This window comes from Apodemus sylvaticus, chromosome 2, assembly GCF_947179515.1.
Source record: "Apodemus sylvaticus chromosome 2, mApoSyl1.1, whole genome shotgun sequence".
In the NCBI taxonomy this organism is placed as follows: Eukaryota; Metazoa; Chordata; class Mammalia; order Rodentia; family Muridae; genus Apodemus; species Apodemus sylvaticus.
In genome coordinates, this window is record NC_067473.1 from 163,363,205 (window position 1) to 163,388,743 (window position 25,539).

At 47.7% G+C, this 25,539-nt stretch overlaps 1 protein-coding gene across 1 annotated transcript in view; it reads right to left on the reverse strand.

Moving 5' to 3' along the window:
- Prmt8 (protein arginine methyltransferase 8) overlaps positions 1–25,539 on the reverse strand; it is a 75,509-nt gene that overhangs the window by 11,501 nt on the left and 38,469 nt on the right. The window contains exons 4-7 of the mRNA XM_052172706.1: positions 25,389–25,452; positions 10,790–10,932; positions 10,137–10,224; positions 2,395–2,510 (exon numbers count right to left, since the gene is read on the reverse strand). Coding sequence (XP_052028666.1) covers positions 2,395–2,510; positions 10,137–10,224; positions 10,790–10,932; positions 25,389–25,452 — 411 coding nt within the window. The remainder of the gene's footprint in view (positions 1–2,394; positions 2,511–10,136; positions 10,225–10,789; positions 10,933–25,388; positions 25,453–25,539) is intronic.

Here is a 25,539-nt window from a genome sequence, read left to right on the forward strand (position 1 = left end):
GCATTTGTACCCTTGAGACCTCAAGAAAATTCATGTCGCGGCCTCAGGCAACCCCAGATAGCACAGGGATCCTCAGGGAATAAGCTTCCGAAGAGCTCCTGGCCTCTGCTCCCCCACCTCTCAATAATGTCACAAATAGATGTCTCCAGGCAGAAGTCTGGTCAAAACAGAGTCTTAATTATAATAAAGTGTCACACTCGGCAGTGTTAATAGCTATGAAAACAGCAATTAAGTGTGTGAAGAAGGGCAAGTGTTTTCCCAGAAGGCTCAGTGAGAAGCTGCTACAGAGAGGGAGAGGAGTTCGGGGAGAACACCTCGGGGGTGGGGGGTGGGGGGGCAAACGATCTCAGAAAACACCGAGAGGAAGAAGGGTCACAGGGAGGCAGCGAAAGCGGGCAAAGGGGCATTGCCACAGACTGGAGTCCACAGTCCCAAGATATAATTAGAGCACTTCTGGGTTGCAGGGGAGCAAATGTGACACCCATCCTTCCCAGCCTCCCTCTTTATCTAGTCTGGCTGTGTGACATGTGCACACTCGCAGTATCTAAGGCCATGACAAGGCTCTAGGAGGATGGAAAAGAGGAGAAGGCGAAAAGAGGAGACACACAGGGGTTGAAGATGGGGCAAAATTTAATCAGTCTGTGAGGCCAGCAGCGGGCAACACAGAGAAACACAGTGGCCCCATTGCAAGGAGCAAGGGCAAAGGTCACCTAGTGCCCCAGAACACTGACGGATTTATTCTCTAAACTAAGGGTGCTTCGCCCCCATCACCGATGGCAGCTGTGATGGTTATGTGTCATATTGGAAAATCAATAGCGCTAGTTGACTTCTACATATTCTGAAATTAGCCTGTCTGTCTGTTTCTGGTACTGGGGGTTGAACCCTGAGGCCAGCACACGCTAGCCAAGTACTCTACCACTGAACTACTGCACTGATTTCCCCCCTTCTCATTTTGGCTTTTGAGATAGTGTCAAACTAAATTGTTCCAGAAGGCCTTGGATTCTCTGCCCTCCTCCCTTAACCTCCTGGGACACAGAGAAGGAAGACAGAAGCCATGAGGCTCAGTGCCTCTTCTGAATTTTGAGGGGCGTGTCTTGCCCTGAGAGTGAGCCTCCCTCATTTATCTTGTTCTTGTTCAGAGTTCCAAGAAGGAAAGGCCTCAGGGATGCAGGGTTTGTAGGAAGAGCTGACTCTATTTCCTCACCGCAGCTCTGGCCAGTACTTGGGAAGGGATGCGCTAGGAGTGCTGTGAGCCTGGGAATGAGAGGCCAAGACTCAGACCTGAAGCCAAGCCTCTTAGGCAGAATGCCACAAACTGAGGGTCATCAGGTGGCCCTTCCCAATGCCACAGGGATGGTCAAGACTAGGGGCTTTAGTGGATCATGTGTCCAAACAATGGGCTCCTCCTGTGGGCAAACAGCAGCCTTTCGAAACTTCTCTTCAACTTTGGAGACTATGAGTTGGCCCCCTTACTTCTGCAAGAGTTGCTGCAAGCCACTAATCACAGACTTCCAGAAAACAAGGGACACCCAGGGGCCCAGAGCAGGGGAGGATGCCCCAGCAGAGTGAGAGGCAGGTGGGTCGATGAGGCTTACATAAGGAGCCATGGGTTTGCACCAGAAAATGAACTTGTACGTATGAGATGGACGTCTTTCAACCTGAAAGACTAGAGGGAGTCACAGGTCGGTTGAATCTGTTTCACTGGAATACGCTAGCACACAGAAGTCCTAAATCAGAAAAGATCCATCCGGGTTTGAGCAGTGGTGGCTCCCAGGAGGAGATGAGGTGGGAAAATTGGTGGGGATGGGTTTAATGCTTATTGTTACTCTTTGTATTTAGGCATATTTGGGTTTTTAATGATGATGGTGGTGGTGGTGATAGATTGGAAACCAGTATAGCAAAGCCGCCAATCAGCTAATCATCTGCACGGAAGAAAACCTTGTAAGAAAAGATGTTCAGAGCACAGACAGAAGATGAGGCTCTAGGACGGGGCTTCAGGCAATGTGTGTGCAAACCTGATGTGTACTTGGAAGGGCAGTATCATGAGGTCTGAAGGGTGGACAGACACTCAGCCCTGAATCGCCCACCTATCTGGAGTCTCCATCTCCCTCCTGCCTCCCAAGCACTGCAGCCTGTGATTCTCCTCCCTTCAGCCTCGCTCACATCACCAGGGCCACCACTCTGGTCCCCACTTCCAGCAGTGCCATCCTGGAGTCGCCTCAGCAGTTCTGCTCAGTAAGATCACTAGCTTCTGATTTGTCACCAGGCTCCGACCAAAGTGGCCTTTGGTGCCCTCAGTGGGGAGTCATGCAGGAACTGACATTACTTGGCTATCCAGAGTGGCATAGCTAGGTCCTTAGCATACCCAGGCCCAACCCTGATGAGTCTCCAGACCTTTATTAAACAGGCATTGGTCACCACTTGCTTTGGGTCCACGATGTCCACCAGGGGCTCCTTCATGGCAACATCCCGGATGCAGGTCATGTCGAAGCCATAGACGTTCTCCCACCCTGGTGAAACAAAGTGGGTCATGAAGGCAGGCAGCAGGACCTCCAAGCTCACCCGAGATCCCGGGCGCTACGGCGCATCTTGCCTAAGACAAGGAAGCAGGGTGAAGCCCCCGTTACCCTCAATCAAGATACTATAAGCACTCTTCCCCTTCAAGGGGATCCTTGCCATGAACCAGTTGCTCATTTACACCCCATTCTGTTAGATCCAGAGGCCAGGTAGGTTGGGAAATGTGTCCCCCAAGAAGTTCTCTAGAAGAGTGGCATCAAGGCTAGGGCCATTACCCACACGGAGTGTTAGTGTTTCTGCCATGTGTTTGCTGCCTCCTCTCCAGACCATTTACTTTCCTGTTTCTGGGCCTCTCCCTAAGCAATCTCTCCCCTAAAGGCCCATCTGAACCTTTAATGCAGGTGAGAGAAGCATGAGCTCTTCCATGAACCGGATTCATGTTTGAGGCCTGGCACTACAGCTTGCTCTCTGGGCCCTGGGCAGACCCCCTCCCTGGTCTCTCAGAAGCCCAGCTCGCTCAGCAGGTGGATGCAGGAGAGTGTTCACTTGCTTGGCATGTCATTGGGCTGAAAAGCACTCACTGAGGGTCCATATCATCAGAAATTACCCTCTGTGGGAGGCAACCACTCTTATGGGGCTCTGGGCCACTTGGGCTTCTCATGAAATGCTTTGAGAAGAAAGCAGACTCAGGGCGCAGGAGTAGGTAAGTGACTTTGAGTCTGGTGGCCTAAGACCACCCTTCAGCGCTGGTGCTAATTGCTATTACTGATTAATTACCTTTGCATAATGTACTCAACAACCCCTTGAGGATGTGCCTCCAGTCTATAGATGAGAAAATTGGCCCAGATAAGTTGGCTTCTGGCTCATGCACAGACCCTAAGCCAAAGTTACACACCAGCCCAGTGACACCAACGTGAAGCCAGAAATAGAGTCAAGCTGACCCCTAACCTTTCTGCTGTGTGCCTGGGTAACAACATCTGGGCATGCAAAGTTCTCCCTGCTACAAGAGAGCCTGGGTAGGGGCTATGGTCACTGGTCATTTATCTGTTTATATGGAGGGGTTAAAAATGCTTTGAAATAAAGATGCTTTTGTCTAAAACCTTATTAAATGTAAATTTTCTTTTAGTGTTTATCACACAAATAGGGCCTCAGGGAACTCAGGTCCCTGTGTGTGTATGTGTGTTAAAGAGAGTGGGTGTGGAGGAGGGAGGTGTGGAGTGGCCAGTGAAAGAACGGCTGTTCTTTTCCAAGGTACACAAAGATCTCTGCGGTGGGGGGAAGCAGTCAGGGAGAACAATCATTTCCCAGAGGGTAAGCACTGGTGAGCTCTTGCCTGCAGGGAAGATGCCAGTCATGGCCTATTCAATCACAGGAGGCTGGTGCCAAACTTGTTACCCACATTGTAGTGGCTGGGGAGGCAGCTCATCTAGTAGAGTGCTTACCTGGCACAAGGAAGCCTTGGGTTCCATTGCCAGCACTGCATAAAACTAAGTGTGGTCATACATGCCTCTGATCCTAGCACTCAGGGATAGAGGTGGGAGACCCGATAGTTCAAAGGCAACCTTAGTTTGATAGTGAGTTTGAAGCCAGCCTGATTACATGAAACTCTGTCTTCAAAATATATAAATGATAGATGAGATTGATCAATAGATAGAAGATAGATAGATAGATAGATAGATAGATAGATGGTAGATCAGTAGATCAATAGATAGGTAGGTAGAGATAGATAGATAGATAGATAGATAGATAGATAGATAGATAGATAGATAGATAGATAGATGGATGGATGGATGGATAGATAGATTGCTAGATAGCTGGATGGGTATATGGATGGATAGATGAATGGATGGATGGATTCAATGGGTGGATGAGTAGATAGAAGATAGATAGATAGATAGATAGATAGATAGATTGATAGATAGATACATACATACATACATGCATTCATACATTCATTTATTCATTCATACATACATACATACATACATACATACATCACATTGTAAGGAAAAAGACATCCAGTGGGAAGAATCTGGAGGCAGTTATCCATCCTCTTTCTAGACGACACATATGTACTGAGACACCCTGCCTTATATTTAAACTCCTCCATGAAAAACCCCGTAGCTGTGTAGCTATTCTTTCAGCCCCTCCAGGAAAAGTTCTACACAGGTGGTCAACATAAACCTTAGAGATGGTATGGGTAGTGGTTGATGGCCTGGGTGTCTGGAATTCAAACCTATGCTCTTCCACTTATCGTATAACTTTACACAAGCACGGAGCGCCTGTTAGCCTCAGTCTCTTTTTCTTTAAAATGAAGCTGTCAGTGATAATCCACAGGGCCCATATGAGCATTTATGGGTCACTATGTGCAAAGTACCAAAGACAGTGTCAGATACAAAGAGAGACCATGACATGTGGCATGACTCTTTGCGCGGTTTGAACACCAAGATGGAAGCCCTGTGCAGATCAAGTCTCTCCTCTAGTCTTACATGTGAAAGGGAGGGTTCGGTTTAGTGGTTGTGTGTTCTCCAATCATCTGCAATGCTTTTTAAAGCACAAAGTCTGGGCTCTGGCCAGACCTACTGGACCAGGATCTCCACATGGGAGACTCAGGAAGCTAGACTTCCACAGAGATAGGAAACGTTTGTGCTGGTTGATCTTTTGAGGTCTTTTCAAGTCCTGAAGCCATGAGCTTAATACCTCATATCCTCTGCGAGTCCTCTTCCAGATGTTGTGGCCCCTTCGGTGTCCTTGGTCCCCACAACATCTGGTACAGCATGGATCATAGCTGGTGCTTTTCAAGCACAAGGTATTCACAAATGGAATGATCTCTTTCTTTGCATCTTCCTCTAGTTACCCCAACTGGGGCCAAATATATTTGTCTTACACCCCCAGTGAGACTGTCTCACTCCAGCTATTTGGGGACAGAGCACCCAGAAATTTCAGAAACATGGTTTTGGGGCAGGGGGAGTCTGCTGTCCACTCATCTCCCACTAGCCTCTCTCAGGGGAAGAGAAGCAGAGCTGAGAGGAAGTGAATCAGGTGTGTTCATTTTCTATTGTAAGGACATATTGTCTGTTCAAGTCCTGCCATTGCTTACCTAAGTAACATCAGAGGAGCTTACGAATCGTTTGTGATATGTTAACACTTATTCTGAAATAGACAGCAATACACCATAACAAGCTATTGAAGTTAACATCAAAGCCCCTGACCACAGGCCTCTTGACTGAAGCCCCTATTCCAAACGTCTGTCATAGGAGAAGGCCTCTTGGCTGGCTATAACTATCCCTCATCTCTCTATAGCTGTTTCAGACACAATGCCCAGTGTCAGTGAAGACATACAAGACACTGAAAAGATAATATCCAAAGGGAAAGGGTAGGCCAGGATCAGCTATAGTGAAGATGCTCTAAGGCTCAGCCAACAGAGACTGTGAAGTAACTATATCAAACACGCCAAGGAATCCTGAGGGAAAGGGAAAGGGTGTACAACAGATGGGTAGAAAACTTCAGTGCTGGGAGGGAAACACAAAGCCCAAAGAAATTCTCTAAATTTCAGAGAAGAAGAATTTCTGTAATCAGCTTGTTAGTGGAGTGGATGGACACATCGAGGGAATAACCAATAGACCTGAAACCGGTTCAATAAAAATAACCCAAACTTAAACAGGATGAGAAAAAAATCCAACATCCCCAGTATAATGTCAAACACATTTGTAATGAAACTCCCTGAAGGTAAGAACGATCAGACAGAGGAAAAAACCCATTTGTATAGACGATGCCTACATTTTTTCCAGATATAGCAATCAATCTGCAGACCCAAGCATTGTACAATAACCACAATTAAGATGCATACGAGTAAAAACACGCTCAGACAAATCAAAGTACAACTTGAGAGAAGGAGAAAGAAGAGGAGAGGAGAAGAGAGAAGAGGGGAGGAGAGAGAGGAGAGGAGGAGGGGGAGGAGAAAGAGGAGAGGAGGAGGGGGAGGAGAGAGGAGAAGAGGAGAGAGAGAGAGAGAGAGAGAGAGAGAGAGAGAGAGAGAGAGAGAGAGAATGAGAGATGTATCAAAAGAAACAGAAATGCACATCCCTGATAGGCAAACAGAAAACTCATTGGCTAGCATGGCAGTTACCCCGCCTCCTTCTCTGATGAGAAAGCCCTGAGTGTCTCTGTGAGGGCAGAAGGCCAGGGCTGCTGGCTCAGAATGCCTCCAGGGAACAGGGGTACTTTGAAGCTCCATTTACAGCCTCTCTGTGTAGACTTGAAGATGTTTATTATATCCTTGTGCATTCTAGGCTGCCGGGAGCAAAGCAAACAATTTCCTCACATAAAAACTATAGATCAGCTGGCCGGTGGTGGCACACGCCTGTAATCCCAGAACTCTGGGAGGCAGAGGCAGGTGGATTTCTGAGTTCGAGACCTGCCTGGTCTACAGAGTGAGTTCCAGGACAGCCAGGGCTGAGAAACCCTGCCTCGTGGGGGGGTGGGGGGTGGGGACAAATCCAAAACACCAAAAAAAAAAAAAAGGTATAGATCCAAGAGCAAAGTAGGGAGTGGAGAGTGGAAAAACCAAACAGTCCCCAGCCCTTCCAAGAGAGTCCACGCTTCAGTCCTCCAGCCACAGCGTGACTGCCTCTACACCAGGTCTAGCACCCCACCGTCTGGCCTTCTGCTGGCTGGAGAGTCTAGTATTGGGTGATTTGTGTCAGCAATGAGATGGAACAGTAACCCAAGACTTCAAATGTCTCTGCAGTGGGGACTGTTTTCTCGGATCGCTCTCTTTTCAGATTCAAGCACAGTCTGCGCATTCCTCTGATGGGTTATTACTTGTTTTATCCAACAAAACATGAAGACCCCGAGGCTGTGCAGGCAAGGCACCTGACTCTGCCAGGTTCCCCTGTAGCTGGTCCATATACTAAGGGTTGGACCTGTATCTTGTTGTATGCGCATGGCTGAGAAAGGGGAGGAGAGGGGGAGAGGAGGAGAGAGGAAAGAAGGAAACGGAGAGGAAATGGGGAGAAAGCTTTCAACCTCCAGTTTACTTTCTGTAGGGATGGGCAAGTCTCTCTCTTCCACTCCATCTTCACACTGTTCCTTGTGGTTCTTGGGCCAATTGAAATTTGCCTGTAACTGTTCCCTCGGTAACCAGCAATCAAAAGTTGTTGTTTAAAAACCACATTTCTGTCAATGGGCCTCTTTTCTTTACCTAAAAAAAAAAATCTTAAAAATAAAATAATTTTGGGAAGAACAATGATTTCAGGCACCCAGATACCCCAGGACTCCCAGGGACTACACCATCAATCAAGGGGTACACATGGTTCCAGCCAAAAGTGTGGCAGAGGAATGCCTTGTTGGGCATCAGTGGGAGGAGTGGTCCTTGGTCAGGTAAAGGCTCAATAGAGGCCCCAACAAAGGGAAACCGAGCTGGGGGGGGGAGGTGGGAGTGTATTGGGTGGAGGGGCATATATGTGGAGGCAGGGAGTAGGAGGAGGGGTTAGGGGTCTTTGGAGAGGAGGGAAATCAGGAAAGGTTTTACCATTGGCAATGTAAATGAAGATGATATTCAATAAATAATTAAAAAAAGAAATGTTAAAAAATAAAATAAAATAAGTAGGAAACTTAGCTATATCCTAAATAAAGCATAAACGTTAGAATCTTGTTCTTTGGGGGTTTAGGATTTTGTTGATGTTTGTTGTTGCCTTTGGGGTTTTGTTGTTGTTGTTGTTGTATTTTTTTTCTTGTGATGCTGGTGGCTAAAAATAGTTGAGTACTCTACTGCAGACCTAGAGTCAGCCTTTTTTAAAAATGAAGTCATAAGTAAACAGTTTATAAGGAAAAAAAATGGGGTCTGACTTACTTTTGGTTTTGTTCATTAGTTGCCAGTTTTTGTTTGATTGGTTGTTAATTCGATTTTCTCCTTTTCAGAACTATAAACACAGTGATAGGAACTCTAAGAATAAATTAGATGTTCTCCAGTTCTGGATTGGCCCTAAGAGGCAGCTACTGTCCCTTCCTCTGGTGAGTTCAGAATGGCTCCTTGCAGTGCGCCTGCTCCAACTGGTCCCAATTGTGCCTGCTCCAGTTGGTTCCAGGGAGGGAATGGGGAGGAGGAGAGTTTGTTCCGGAAGCTAGAAGGCGGCTCCATAAAGAGCTATCGTCCGAGGAGCACGATAAATATTTCAGCAGACGTGAGTGAAGAATTTTTGAATGTTCCTCTACATGCTGCCCAGGACAATTACAACTCGCAAGCCCCAAAATGTAGTTCCAGCGTGATCTGCAGTGGTTTTACACATACACTTGACCACTGCTGACCTCTCAGTAGCTTCTTCAACTTTTGATGGGAAGATGCGTGGCCTAGATTCCAAGCCACCAGAGGCCAGCAGGCTTGGGAGAGCTCAGAGCAGAGTGAGATTCTATCCCTACACACACTACAGACTGTGTATTCTGATTATAGTCCTTGTGAATCACCGAGATTGACGACATCACCTCTCAATGTCAGGGAACTAGCTCAAGGTTACTCAGTCAGAAAACGGCAAAGGCCACTTGTAAAAGGGTGGGTTTGGCAGGTGTCACAGCATTCACCCCAAGGCATCTTACATCTCTTAATTTTCATTCAGAGACCTGTGTCCTCCTTTCTTGGGGTCAAATATTAGAAATGACAGTGACCTAGAAGATTTCCAGGGCATGGAGCTTCTAGCCACTCCTTCATTACCACCCTCTGAATGTTGCCCTTTGCCATTTGCCCTTCAGCTTCCAGAAGGTGTGTGAACAGGCTGTGAAGCGTCCACCACCAGCCTGTGGTCAGGAACCTGAACATACTGACTTGTGTATCTTAGACCTCCTTGCTCTTGTTTCTGACTTGAATGCTGGTGGGTTGGGTTGCTGGAAGGGCTCTCTGCTCCTTTGTCGTGCGTAGTTCCTGGTGACATGGGCACGTCTCACCTGACAGAAATATACTGGGTACCATTCCACCAAATACCAGGCCCATGTCACTAAGATATATACCTTTTTAAAACAAAATCGAATAAAATAGTCCTTTAGAAACATATAAAATACTGGCAAAGATTATTAAACTTTGTTTTTGTTTTGTTTTGAGACAGGGCATTATTGTGTAGCTGAGGCTGGCATTGAACTTGAGAACGCACTCCTACCTCAGCCAAATGCTGAGATTATAGGAAGGAGCTACCTACCACATCTGCCTCTGTTGTTGGGAGTGATGTAGGGAGAGAAAGATGGGGTCTTGCTATGTAACATAGGCTAGCTTCAAACTTACGATGTTCCTATTGCAGCCTTCTGAATGCTGGACTCCTGGCGTGTATCACTACACAGAGCTGAGAGAAGATGCTATTCTCCCTTGGAAAACATAATGGTTCTCTGCACAAACACCATTCCCACTGCCCAGGTGCCACACTCTGTTCTTACCCTAAGATGATTCACCAGCTACATTGTTTATGTACTCCATAGAACTCCCACCCTTGGGAACAGAGAGAAGGACTCCCGAGAGGAATCCAGAAACATGGACGAGGTCCCAGGACATGGACTGTGCACACACACACACACACACACACACACACACACCAGTACACAATGTAAGTTCAATAAAAACCTGGACCATGACTTACAGTGGATTTTGAAGTCCTTGTACTGTCTGTCTTCAATTGCTACCACGTACAAAGCTGCCCGGTCTGGAAACATAAGCCCTCCAGGTTTCTGTTGATGAATTGTGGGGAAATGGGTCTCGTAATCTATTCACCTGACAAAGACATCACATTTTTGAACTGCACATAGAGTCATTGGACGAGCACCCCCTTGCCAGCATTTCTCACTCAGTGGACTGACAGCATAGCTGGACATGGCAGGAACATCCCACGTTATTTGGAGCGGGGAGAATCTCAGGGGCCAGAGGAGCTAAAAGGACAAGTGAAGTAAAGATGACAAATCAAAGGGGGGCGGAGAACCAGCTTTGTGGCTCAGAGAAGCCAAAGCGAACCCCTGGTACTCTGGCACTTGTAACAAATGAGTTTCTGCTTTAGCCAGAGAGGACAAAGTCAGACCTTACTATGTTGTATGTTCTGATAGTTGGGCACGTTGGACCAGGGTTGGTCACTCGGTCCTCTGAAGGACCGAATTGTGTGTTGAAGAGAGGGCCACAAGACAGGTGATCCTCTAGTCCTTCCCTCTCTGAAGTTCTCCTATTTCTCCCAGGCTAGAAGCCATGGGAGATGTGGCAAGACAGCCACCAGAGGGACACAGGGCCAGCACGGGGACCACTTACCAACCACTTGTCCCTGGCAAAGATCACGGTGTTGAGCATGGACTCGTAGAACAGACAGTAGCCCATCCACTCGCTGATGATGATGTCCACCTTCTCCACAGGCAGCTCCACCTCCTCCACTTTGCCCTTAAATATGGTAATGACTAGAAAACAAGAGCCCAGAGCCGTGCTGTGCGAGGGCCCAGCCTGCATTTAGGATATGACTTACCTTATTCTTAATCAGAAGAATTGACTCAGTCGTTGAAAACCGCTAAGCCCGTTGAAAGCTACTGGAGTATGCCCTCTCATCTAAGGTACTGGACAGTTACTATGCACCTGACTCTATGTTAAGCCTCCAGGACACACCAAGTCATGTAATCTGCCTTAAGAAGTCAGCACACTATTATCATCTTTTCTTACAGCTAAGGAAACAGGTCTCGAGACGATATGGTGGCAGTAGAAACAGAGTCCGGTGCTGACGGAATGGGACTTTAACATCTCAATGGTGCACCCTTCTGCTCCATGTGAGGTGATCATGACAACTCAGACCTCAATTGAGCAAACGGACACTGTGGGCATTGCTCTTGCATCTGCACACAGCCAAGGTCCTGCACTCTGTGGGTGCCCACCTCGTGTCTGTGAAGGAAACCAACTGGTGTTTTGACAAGACCATGGACTCAGCAGGCAGAGGAACCCAGCTTTAAATGCTGGGTCTTCTAATTAGCTGTCTGCTTTTACACACATCACTTGGCCGTGCACTTCCCATGCAATTCCCCAAAAGAATACCAAAGAGCATGGTGTCTCTGTTGGGGCTGAGAACACCTCAGAGTGCCAGGCCTGTTGCTGTGGCTCAACAGAAGGTAGCCATGGCAGATACATTCCTTATTTAACCATAGAGGGAGGAGAGAAAGGGCGCCCTTGAGAAGTGACTTTCAATCCCATTACAGCAGGAAAGTGATCTTAGTAGTGCTTTTGGTCAGTGGACACAGAAAGACACCCAGTTTTTTTATTCTCTGATGCACAGATGGAGAGAAAACACAACCATAGGGTGTGCTGTGGCACTGGAGGGATGTTGTATCAGTTGCCTGGTCCCTTCTGAACAACTCTCCTGAAACACCTTGAAACTCTCAAACCCTTCTTCTGTGACAGCCCCTGGGAAAATCACAAAATACCCAAGCTTTGCTAACAGAACCAAACAGAAACCCAGATCCCCAAGCCAGAGACCAAATAAACCATGTCTGTCTTGAATCCAAGGCAGTTTCGACTGGAGGCTCCCCAATAGCAAAAGGCACACAGGCCAGGGCTGTTGAGTAGTGTCTTCAGAGTTGAGGGTGCTGTCAGCGGCCTAATGGTAGCTCCCTCTCCCTCATGGTTAATCAAGGCTTAGTCAGACTTTATAAAGTACCCAATGTGACTCGACTCACAGCTGTCCCTCAGTGCCCACCAGGGATGACTGTGTGCCCCATGTGGTCACCACTCATGACCCCTATCCCCAAGAAGGAAGACTTCCCTAAAAAGCCAGACTTCCCTAAAAATTTTGGAACAAGTGGGAGAGTTAAGGGCTAAGCCTGTGTTTCTTTGGGGATCCTGAGACCACAAAGAAAGAATTTAGCTAAAAGAAGGACCCATGGCACACCGTGATAATTCCCAAGTGGACAAAGTCAAGGGCTTTGGGAAGTGCCCACACAGTCCCTACCTCACTTCTCACTGATAAAGAGCCCCCAAGCACACTTATGGCCTTCTGCCCATCAGCTCACAAAGCCTGGCTTATGTTGCCTTGTCCACCGTTATACACTGCCTATAGCCTTCCTATTTTTGTTTTTGTTTTTTGTTTTTCTTTGCACATCTGCTAACGGCCCTTTCCTCACGTTTACATGTAGTGTGACGCTTTGGGTCCTTTGCTGTCCGGTAATATGGTGTGGCCTTCATAGGCCAAGGATAATAGCCACTTCTGCCTCCCGGACGCTATAGCCCCACTCAGCTGCTTAATGTAAGGCTTTACCTAGGACGACCTCAGAGATACTTAAAGAAGGAAAGTACTTAAGGAAGAAAGGGTTTACTTTGGGCCCATGGTTTGAGGACACAGACTATTAACAGGGAAACCAGGGAGGCAGGAACACGAGGCACCCCATTCCGCTGCATTTGCAGGAAGGAGTCAGAGGGATGAACTGGTTCTTAGTTCACTTTCTCTCCTTATTCAGTCCTTAATTATATGCCATGGGATCTTTATCCCACTGTTAATATGGGTCTTTCCATGCTGATTATTTAATATAGAAACTCCCTCATAGATTGTCTCCTAAGTCAAGTAGACAGTCAGTATTAAACATCACCCATGTATGTCTATATACATGTATATACTGTATATATTATCTACCTACTTACCTACCTACCTATATCTATTTATCTATCTCTATCTATCTATCTATCTATCTATCTATCTATCTATCTATCTATCTATCTATCTATTTACTTAAGCTGTCTACCTATCTATATACTTTCCTATTGTAATCTGTGTAGATCAGAATATAGTAGCTAATGGATAAGAAGGCTAGCACAGGAAGCAGGGAAGATGCCCAAGAAATATTCCATACACATGTATCTATCAGGCTAGACTAAAAGCACTCATCGTCTGTTTCCCATAGCTTCATCTTCAGCATGATTGGATTTAGAATCAGCATGGAATTAAACCTCCAGGTGTGTCTGTGAGGATGCTCCCAGAAAGATTTAACTGAAGAGGGAAGACCCACGGGAACGCTGGCAGTCGTATCCTAGGACAGGATCCCTAATAGTCCAAAGGGAGAACGAACAAAAGCATTCATCTCCCTCTGCTCCCTGACTGCAGACGCAACATGATCTGATGCAGTATTCCACCTCCAGGTCTTCCCAGCCAGGATGGGAATTACTCAAACTGTGAGCCACAAACTCGCTCCTCCTGAAGAGCAGGGTCTTTGTCACAGTCGTGAGAAGAGTAACCAAACCACATACAGTTCACCAGAGACACTCTCTAGATGTCATAGCCAACACCTGTAACACCTCAACATCCACGTTTAGTGTCACATGCCGCAAGATGTGCCCTCCTGGGACAGGGTGCATGTCAGCGGCTTGGGGGACTCCTGAAGCATGAGGCTAGCTCATGGGACTGTGCAAGCAGGCATACAAAGCTCTGCTTCCCTCGTCCACAGAGAGGCTCTTTGAGGGGAAGAAGCAGGCACCACCCAAGGCAGGCTATGAACAGCTGCAGAACCCTTGCCCAGTCTGGACTCTGCATTACCAGGACGGCATGAGTTCAAGGTGGCTTTGAGGTCACTATTTGGAGCTGCATTCTCAGGCCATAAGTGTGATGGAAAGTTTGCTCGACTAGCTGCGGCAGGACCCCAGCTCATAAATTTTATAGTGATTAATCATAGCTAAGAGTGCCGTGGGGAGCCATCAACTCTAACGTGGGAGCCTTTACCCTGTGCCTTCAGTTGTAAAATTAGAAAACCAGAATTTAGTTGTTGCTTTTAATGTGATCTCTCTCTCTCTCTCTCTCTCTCTCTCTCTCACACACACACACACACACACACACACACACACACTTTCTTTTTTTATTCATGTGGTTATTACAAAGTAAACTAGACCAGCTTAAGCCAGTTTGGGACTTCAATGTATCCATCCATCAAAATCAGATGCCCCATAGAGCCTGAAGTTCATGGTTTGCCATTTAATTTTACTTTAATTATCTATTTAATTTTTATTTCATTTACTTATTCTTTTTTTGGAGATAGGATCTCATACTGTAGCCCAGGCTGGCCTGAAGTACGCTATGCATCCTTTACTAGCTTCAAACCTAGTCCTAGGTTCTAGGAAGCCTCCATTGTGAGCCTTGTAAGTACTAGATTACAGGCATGAGCCTTCACACTAATCTAAGAGCTAATTCTGCCCCATAGAAAAGTGAACAGTAAGGCCACATTCCCCAGGGCAGAAAACCCATGTGAGTCGTGAAGTCCCACACATCTATCACTGTGGCCACCACAAAATCCCTGTTCATTCTCGCCATGCACTTTGCTTGTCTCCTGGTTTTGGGGACACCTACAGTCACCATGAAGTTCTTTAGACGTCAGGCTATGACCCCCTCACCTGCCTATTTTACCTCCTGTTCTTAATATCTAGCAGGGCACATGACTCTCCACAAACATTCTAAGCTTCTCACATGGGTGATTAGATAAACAAACAAACATCAAAGATCTACAAATAAGTCCTAATTATACGAGTAAAAATTTATCAGTATTTGGAAAGCAGCTTGAAGTGCCATTTCCGGTGTGTTGTTAACTTAGCCATCCTCCCAGAGACAATATGGCTGCTTTCATCTGCCTACCAAGAGAACTGGGGTGTAAAAGAGTCAAGTTATAGACCCTAAACCTGGCCTCTGAGTCACCCTAGCAACCCACACAGCCTCAGTGGGGCTCCTGCCCCTACCTCGTTAATGGGTACAATCATTTCCAACCTTCCACCACCTGCGATGGTTGTGCACATGGACCAGGTACGTGAACGATGGAGAGGAGAGAAGGGAAGCGCCGTCCTGTTCTTCTCACAGCTGCTCATGGAAGCAAAGGAAGGGCAGACACAACAATGGCCGACAGCTAGGCTTGGCCAGAACAACCAGTCTTCCTTGACATTAACTCACACTTTTCCTGCATCCTGTGTTCTGCAGGGTCCAGGTACCCAACAAATCTCTCTCACAGAATCAGAGCCTGCCCACGACAAGGTACTGGTAATGGAGAAAGAAACCATCAGAATCTTTATCTGCATATCCAGTGGCACTGTACCAGACTCCATTAAAATGGCACAGGTAGGCCCTAGGTGCCATGCAGCAGAGGGCCATTCAGCAAAATGGTACCCTTCCCTGGTCCAAATTCCTACTCAGCTGAGAGCAGGGAGCTTGAGATTCCATGCCTTCCTATCCTAGTCAATGCTGGATCTCTGCAGGACTTGGGGGACAAGTCTACTCAACTTGGGCTCCAAAGACCTGTTGGCTTTAGCCAGAGGCCTTTTCTTAACTGAAGACAACACCTGGTATGTATCCTACAAGAAGTCTATCAATGCTGTCCACATCAAAGACATTCCTACACCAAGTCATCCCTGAACGCTGAGAAGCATTAGCGTGTTTTAGTCTGTTAACACTCATCACAACTGGCCGAGGATAGTGAACTTGCAGGCCTGGACCACATGATTATTAAGAAATGGTATTGGGAAGAATGGCTTCACTGGGCTCAGGTGTCCAGAATATTACACACACACACACACACACACACACACACACACACACACACACACACACAGAGAGAGAGAGAGAGAGAGAGAGAGAGACAGACAGACAGAGAGAGAGAGACAGACAGAGAGAGAGAGAGAGAGAGAGAGAGAGTCTCATTCACACCCTATAACAAGACCAGTAGCCAACAAAGGACAGAGGAAAAAATGCCCCTCTCAGATGACCCTCCACTACTGAAGGATTTTTTCTTCCATCCACAGATTGGGCCACCCGGGAATCAAGATTTGAAAGTCAAGTGGTGTCTGGCTGAACACAGATGTTGTTGTCTTTATCCCCTAGGCAGCATCCTATAACAACTATTTACATAGTGTTTCCATGGTGTTAGATGTTCTAAGGCGTGTGGAGAGGATTTCAAGTATGTAGAGGATGGGCACACGTAACATCTAAAATCTGCACAGTACAAATACTATGCTATTTTATTGAAGGGACTTGTTCATGCTTGGTTCTTGGTATCCTCAGGGGGTTCCAGAACTAATCCTTCACGGACAGTGAAAGGCAACTGTACATCAGTCCTCCTATGTAAAATGCTTGTCCTGTCCCCACAGCATAGCTGGTCTCTGCTCTAAATCTGTCAAGTCCCTGCCTCAGAGCCCTCTCTTCAAAAAAGTATTCCTTTACAGGCAGTGCTTGTCAATGCTTGACAATCAGATCCTAGGAAGAGCGAGGGGAGGGGGCAGTTGGGGGTTAGGGGGTGGGGGTTGGGAGTTTTGGAGACAAACTATCTACCTGCTATCGCCTAGGATGTAGCCCTTTCCCCTGAAGCTGACTGGGGACAGGAGACAGCTCAGGGCAGTGTTAAGAGAAAGTGTGCTAGACTGGCTCCTGACAGCAAGCATGTGAGTCCCTCCCGTACGCCTCCATGACTGTCCGCCCTCACGCACAGCAGCCCCCAGCTGCCTCTCCTGTTCTTCCATGTTCACGACTTCTAATTACGCAGTCGTCTTTATTCACTGCGTCTGTGGCCACGCATCTTTGTGAGGCTAGAAGCTTCGTGGCAGCAATGCCTTTTTGTTTTCCTAGTCACGTGGTTAACTCCTGCAACACCTAGCACGGGGCCCGGCATATGGGACAATAATGTTTGAAAGGCCGAATCAATAAAATTACTAATGGATCATTTCGCTGCAGTTAGGAAAAGGAGAGGCAATTGCCTGGAGCTTCAGGTACAGGTTCATTCAAAACAGTTTTACGTGATTAATCTCATTTCTTCTTTTGACAGCATTATTTGTCAAGTTAATAAATGAAATTATAACAATAACAACGGCTAACAGGAATTGGCTGCCGCCTGCCCGTCAACGCTGCTCTGTTCCATGTAGTGGTGTGCTAGAGATATTTGACTGGATCTCCAAAGAACGAAAACGTGGTCCTCAGGATTTCACAGTATGGGTTGTGGAAACACACCAGGGCCAATTTCGAGCCACTGAAGAGACTGCATCCTTTCCGCAGGTCTGTTGACTATGGCCTTGCAGACTCACATAAAGAGCTGCTATGGACTGCGCCAGTTTCACCATGGTTCCCATTTCACAGAAGAAGAAACGGAGGCACACACATAGTAACCCATCTTAGGTGACTAGCTGCACTGGCCCAGATGGATGGGAGCCAGAAGTAGCCCTACAGTGCCCCAAGGCAAGTGTCAGCTCAAAGGAACCCTAATGGAGTCAAGGCAGGTCTTCGTGCAGGCTCACAGCCAGCCTGCCATCCCAGAGCTGATCACTGTGCACGTGACTGTGGGTATCCTGCAAAGACTTTCACAGTCACCATGGGATGCTACCAAACATGCAGCTAGCATGCTGCTGGGAGCCAGGACCCCAGGCAAGGAATAAATGAGAGACTCTCGGTAGTTGGGAGTGAAGACTTAATCAAACAACACGGATGTTTAAATGAATAAAAAGTACGTCTCTGCTAGGTTTCTACCCGAGAGTCTGCCAGGTAAGTAAAGGTTAGGAGAGGGAAGGCCATGCCCACACACCCACACACGGACGTCTATCTCGTGCTAGTAGCAATGTAATATGGAATCTGCCAAGGGGCCTGTGGGAGCTACCATGGACAGTGTGTCTGGTCAGAAGAAAGGGGCTCAGCCAAGGCCTAGTGAAGTATAGTCAGGGAGAACCTAGGCTAGATAGCCTGCGGATGTGGGAGCAGGGACAACTCTTTGGGAGCGTGGTCCAAGAAGAGAAACAGAATATCAGGAGAGCAGTAGGGAGGTAGGATCCCTTTCAGTGGGGGAATGCTTTCTTTTGGGGGTGGGGTGGGGTTCGAGACAGGGTTTCCCTGTGCAGCTCTGGTTGTCCTGGAACTCACTCTGTAGACCAGGCTGGCCTCAAACTCAAAAATCTGCCTGCCTCTGCCTCCCAAGTGCTGGGATTAAAGGCGTGCGCTACCACCGCCCAGCCTGAGGGATGCTTTCTGATGACTGCAGCAGCCAAGGTGCCTCCTGGCAGTGAGGCTTTGTCAATGGAGTCATCCCAAGATGGTGCAAGTGCCTGTCATGGAACTGACTTACAATTACAGCAGCATCCATCTGAATAACACACAGCTAACCTTTGTGGAGTACTTAATCTATGCGAGGTCGTGTGCTTGACCTTTGACCTAACGATCTTAACCTCTGCCTCAGTGTACCTCCTGTACCGAGCAGTCTGTTCTTCATCGTGCAGTGACACAGCACAGTCTCTCAGGGTTCCCGAGACCCTTGTGTCCTCTGCCACGGTGTCATGTCAGCCTCCCTGAGAGCCTTTCCATCTGGGACAAGTATCCTTAGGCATATGGCCAAGATGAAGAAAACAGAGAAGTACCTTTGGTTTTCTGGAGAGTAAACAGATGATACCTTTTTGTTCTGTTCACCGAATCACACAATTTTAATCCCTGCCCTGTGGTCAAGTTTCACAAATTGGGGGGCGGGGGAATCTTTCAGCAGCGTTTCTTCAGCCCCTCCCCCACTCCCAGTTTCTGTCGTGGAAATAATAGTTGCTGGTGTTTAGGTCAGAGAAAAGTAGCTGAAACAGGCACGAGCCACGTGTGGATCCAGTCACGTGAAGGTGGCCCCTCTGTGCAGGTGGCTTTCAGTAGGTGTGTGTTTTCATGTGAGTAAACCCTCCCCAGGAGCCCTCGCAGAAGTGGAGAGGGAGCAGGTACTCTGTGTGCGTGTTGTTATTTGTGGCCTGCCGCCCACGCTGCCGACGACACTCATACAACTGGTGGCGGCGGCATGTCTAACTCATCTCCATGGAAGCGCTCGTTCAGTCAAGCTGTCCTCTGTCGAGGACACATGTCAAGGCTGAGTAAGCCGGTTCAGGGGACATGGCCTGCTGCAGTGTCACCAGCCCCACCTACCTGTTCTAACTTGTAGAGAGGAAGAAATGAAGGCCACTGGGCCCGGGGCTCCCTCGTTGGGACAGTGTATTTGGGTGGCTGGAGGTTTCTGGTGACAGCTGTCTAGCCTTCACAGGCCTTTGCTTCAGTTAAGCACGAGACCAAACAGAGACAAGTAGAAGCTGTAACAACCCAGAGCGTGAGATGAAGGAGCTGGGGCAAGCAAACTAGATGTCCCTCTTGCTGCTGAGGAAAAGGGGAGGGGGGCATAGATGTCCCCTGAGTCCGGGGACAGCAGCCCAGCCTGGCCATCCAACACCAAGGTGGGAGAGGATGACACTGCTCAGAGGACCACTCTGGGTGGGGCAGTGGTGGGAGAGTGGAGAGGCCCCCTTTAAGGTGGAGGATGAGGGTCCAGCACAGTATGGTCAAGTGGCACAACATGCACATGTGTCAGGAGGTGGGGGACTCCGAGTGACTGGTTACACACGGGTGGAGTGATCCAGTAAGCCAATACGTCAATAACAGGACTGTGGCTTTTCAATGTCAAAGGAAGAAGAAGGTCTGGAGTTAAAATGGAGGAAATGAAGATTAGACTCCCAGGGCTGGGTTAACAATGGAGGAGTCACATGAGCTCAGCTTTAACAGGGTATGATGACAGAGATAGGAATGAGTATGGTATATGTGTGTCCACATATACAACATACACATATACACATACACACATATAACACACACAACCCATACATCCATATTATACATACACATATGTAACACACAAACATACACCATACACACACACATATCAAACACATGCATCCATGCATATACATATACATGCACACATATTTCGCAAACATACTCAGGCCCCAGATCTCTGCAGTGAGACATCCTGACACCCTAAAGCTAAGGGGCATGACCAGCCCTTTCTTAGTTTCTGGTTACTACTGTCTATTCAAGGACCTTGGGGAAATGGCCAATTGAAAATAGAGGCAAATGAAGAACAAGATGAACCTGTAACAGCTGGGAATGGGAAATCAGAATCTAGGAAGAAGGGGGAAGTACACGGAGGCCAGATATAAGATGATTTCAGAGACCCACCTAGTACAATACGGGTGTGCTGTAAAAGTGTTGATAATTAATAAGTAAAAATGTAAGTTATTATAAAGAGAAATGATAACAATGATAAATGATGAACAAACAGATAAAGGATAGAAACGGATGATAAATGATTGGTTGATGGTAGCCATAGATGGTCTGGATAATGTATTTATATGTATATAAAAATATTAGAAGGTAGATGAAAGAAACATGGTAGAGATAGGTAATACATAGAAAATAGATACATGATAGATACATAGATTGATGATAGATGATAGATTGACAGATACTGAGTTAGATAGACACTGAGATAGACAGATACAGAGATAGATGATAAATGGATATATAGATATGATAGACACAGAGTATGTCTATCTCTATGACAGATCGATGATAGATAAACAATATAGACACAGAGAGTAGATAGATAGATAGATAGATAGATAGATAGATAGATAGATAGATAGATAGATAGATAGAACACATGGAGAATGAAATGTTTATAGGATTTCAAACATTCCCCCAGAACTAACTTGCTCCAAATATATTGTGAAAATAGCAAGAAGATTAATCATTTCAGCCAGCAGTAAAAGAAATAAAACAGTACAGGGGGAAAGAGACCCCAGAGGTTGGGAGTCACATGCAGACGAGGAAGCCTACAGAGGGATGACCTGAGCACAGTGGAAGGCCCTGGAGCGGAGGAATGACCAGGATCCCTCACAGTAATCTGATTCTGTATCTCTCTACACTCGCCCGTTCCCACTTCCAGGACTGCTGATGCAGGAAGAAGAGTCAGGCCTGTGTTCTGACACAGACCCCCACCTCCACATTGCCCCTACCTCTCCTTGCCCCACTGTCCACATCTGCTAACTGGGAAGAATCACTTGCCCATTCAGAAGGATGGAGAAGGGACTGAGGGGAACCTGGGAATGGCAGGCAGGCTGTGTCACCAGGACACAAGAGTGGCCTGGTTTCCTTTTCTTCCACACATAGAGAAGTCACCTGTCCTCCCTGTCTAGGTCAAGTGCTTTTCAGAAGAGACTTGTCTCCATCCCTGCTGAGGGAGCTAGGAGCTGCTAGATATCTAGCCAGAGGTCAGAGGTCAGAAGTCAGAGGTTGGGATATCTAGGCAGTATTTGCCCTGCTCAGTTTGAGGGCACTGTTCATAGCCATAACAGCTACTGCCTACACAGTGCCCCAGCCTTGTGCCCGTCGCCAACACCCCCCTTCACTCTGCTTCTTCTTCACCCAGCTAGATTCTGCTACAGCTTGAAAATGACTGACACTTCCCCCAAAAGCCTTGTATCAAAAGGCTTGGTCTCCAGGGTAGCATTAATGTAAGGCGGTGGGCCCCTTAAGGGGTGGAGTCAAATGCAACATCCTTAGGTCATTGGAAGGTGTGGGCTACTTCTCTTGGAGCCCGAAAAGAAGGAAGCTCAGCCCCCAAGCATCCCTGCCCTCTGCTTTCTTCTTCTTATTTTTACCTCTAAAATGCAACTACAAACTTGTGTTATAGATAGTTGGCCTCCGGTATTTCATTCCGGAAACAAAAGCTGACAAAACCCACACTGCGTCATCAACTTATTGTCATTGTTTTCCAAAGCCTCCCTCACGCTGGCTGCTGTGTCCTCTCATCAAAGCCAGGCTGCCATCAGCTTCAGCACCACACAGACAAGCCAGTGAGTGAGGAAAGAGAAAAGCCACAGAACACTGAGAGCTGGGCCCTCTGCACAGCGGGGTCCACAGCGTGCAGGGAGAATAGCGCATTTCCCAGCAGCCTCCCTACCCCAGCCCTCCCTCCCTCCGGAGAGCACCCAACCTCTCCCTTCTCCCTTCCCTCCCTGCCTAGCTTCTCTGCCTTGCATTCACATCGCTCAACAAATGGAAATAACAAACTAGAAGCCTTGGGATACCAACCACCTCCATCTAGATTCCGCCATTACTGCCCCTACTCCTTGATTACGGTCACTTCTTCCCCTGGGATCTGCAGCTAGTCCTCCAAGGTCAGTGTCCCACCACATACCTCTTCCCGTGTCTCTGTTGAAGCACACACATTTCCCCAGCTCCTTTCCCTCCCTTGACCCTTATACCCTCTGTAGCTATCTCTTCATTTTTTTCTCCATTCCCCATTACTGAAAGAAACATTAATTCACAGCCTCCCATAATCCTCCTCTAACTGGATTCTGGCCACTGTTACATGAGGACTCATTGGTAACCGCGGACCAATGCCCATTGCTTCTCTCTGGCATTAGCGGGCCTCACCTCTTAGCCTTCCCTGGGCTGCTCTTGAGTATTCACCAAACTCCAGATAACATCTTCTTGGTTCCTTTGCTGGCCCTTCCTCCCTGCAGAATGAGTGTCCAAGTAACCAGTGGCCCATCAGCCCTATCTTTGTCTTGTTTCTTTACTCCTAATGGTTTGAATAACATCACCAGCTTGCTGACCACAGATAGAAGTCTCTGGTGATTCCCCCTGGAGGCCTGGATACATAAATTCAGGTCTTCCTCAACATTGGGTAACCAAAGTGGAGCACTTCAAACCTATCATAGGTAAAGAGCTCTTGGTTACTCTTTTGCTCCTGCTGACCCCATGAGCCCTCTGCCTGCAGCCTTTAGTCTGTTGTTCCCCACAGTCTCTCCCTAACCCAGCAGCAGTAGGCTAAGACACAGCTCATTTCTCTCTACCTCTGTGGCTACCTCTCCTGCCGCACACCTCTTGCTCTCTGAAGCCTCTGGAAGCACATTTATGTTACTGGTGTCTGCAACCCATCCCAGTGCATCCGCCATTGGCAAGATTCCTCCCTGGGGTGGTGGTGGTGGTGGCGGCGGCAGCGGCAGCGGCGGCGCACGCCTTTAATGCCAGCACTTGGGAGGCAGAGGCAGGCGGATTTCTGAGTTCAAAGCCAGCCTGGTTTACAAAGTGAGTTCCAGGACAGCCAGGGCTACACAGAAAAACCCTGTCTTGAAAAATTAAAAACAAGCAAACAAAAGCAAAACAAAACCTCCAAAGGATCTCCTGACCTGAAGAAATCCAATCGTGTCTGAGAGTAAGCTGTGATCACTCTGTCTTCCCATTCTCATCTCTTCCTACTCTATGCTGTGGCTATGGGCATATGAACCCGAGCATGCCCAGTTCAAGCCTGCCTAAAGTTCTCTCCCTCTGAACTTGGTATTTTAGGTCGAGTCCCAGCAAATGCATTAGTGTTACTAATACTAATTAGTATTAGTAATTAGTAGGGAAGGAACAGCCATGCCGAGAACAAGGTTTTGGCCTCTTTGCCTTCCCACATTTCCACTGTGAGTTAAAGCAGTATAAGCCCCTTACCAGATACAGCCAGTCAGTCTGGGACCTCCAAGCATTCTGAATGGTGAGTCAAACTAAACATCTTTCCTTTATAAATTTCCCAGTCTCAGATATTCTGTTATAGCCACAGAAAACAAACAATTGGTCAGCCTGTTTCCTTCATGTTCTTCAAACTTGAACATACATGTGTTGGTCAGAGGGCACATAACCTAAGATGAGTGGCAGGTCCCCAGCAACCCTAGCACCCACATGATTAGAAGAGCATTGTCACCGTGTGCCTTTCTCTCTCTGACCACTGCTTCCTTTAGTATCTGTAAGTCTGTTCCCCACTGGAAGGAGACGAAGTGGGTCAGAGACCTGCTTGTCATATTCTATGCTCTGTCCCCAGAGCCAGGCTCATAGTGACACACAGAGAAGTTTATGGAATGAATTATGCTCCTGTCTTTCATGGAGTCTGCAGCAACTGGGTCAAACAGCAAACAGCACAGGTGGCAGGCTGAGGCCACACCAAAGTAGGTCTGTGGCCTATTTTGAAGTAGTGTGTAGTGGGAGGGCCCCAGGGTGCCTGGTCTCTTGGGTCAGACCCATGGGGAAGTCTGGCACCTTATGGGGGAGCAGAAGAGTTCTGGGGTACAGTGTATCTAGTGCACTTATCCTTATAGGATGAGAAGGCTAGGCTAGTCAACTCTCCATTACCCAGGGTCCTAGCCTCCCACTCCATCCTGCTCTCAGGGCTGCCAATGAACCCAGCTTGTTTCTCTCAGGAACGCCCAGCCCTTCATGCTCCTTACGCCCCAGCCTTTGGAACTCTGTATGGGAGTCTTTTGGATTTGACCTTGCCCCAGCCACCACACCCACTGCCCCTGCCAGCTCTGCCTCTGTTCCAACCCACTCCTCACACTGTGGCTTCTGATCTACCTGCCTCTCTCCCGACTCCAACTCCACCTGGCACCAGGTATGTTCCCATAATGCCGAGTGCCTGGCAGCTCAATGCTGAGCATGGTGTGTGGCAACCATAGCCAGTCTGCTGATGGAGAAAGGTTTTGAGGAGGTAACCTAGTCAGGAACCCCTGCAGGTCTCTGAAGATGGGCCTCTAGGAGAGGGAACTGGGAAGGTCACAGATCATGGGCCAGGGAGAGAACACATCTCTCCTTGTGACTGGAGTCCAGCCCGAGCAAGGTCGCTCTCCCCAACATAGCCTGATGGACAGCATACTCCTTCAATACCAAGGCTTGTGCCAGACATCCTGGACAATACCCCTGGAATGGTGACAGAAGAGGATGGAGAGGCATGGAGAATGAGGAAGAGGAAGAGAGCATCAACTGCCACCTTATAGACTTGCCAGACTATGACCTGGCACAGCAGAGAGCATGGTGACCAGGACTTAGTTACAGACAGGGCTGGCTGAAAGCTAGGGTGGGACAGATGATCAGTACGGCGGGGCAAGTCACACTCCAGGGAAAAGACTGTATGAGCTGTCCCTGACCCAAACCACATGCCCTGTGCACTCTCTTCCTTCTCTGCCCATCTATGCTCCCTGAATGGAAAATGCAACCCCCCGAACCCACCATGTGGAAAGACTCAGAGGTGCGCCTTACCATTGTCCAGGTGGTTGGCCTTAATGATCTTCTCCGAGTAGTCAGAAATACTGGAACATTCGATCTAAAAAGTACACAGAACAACAGACAGGGATTTTAAAAGCACAGCTTGGCTGTTAAACTCAGCCTTCAAAGTCCCCAGAGGCTCATG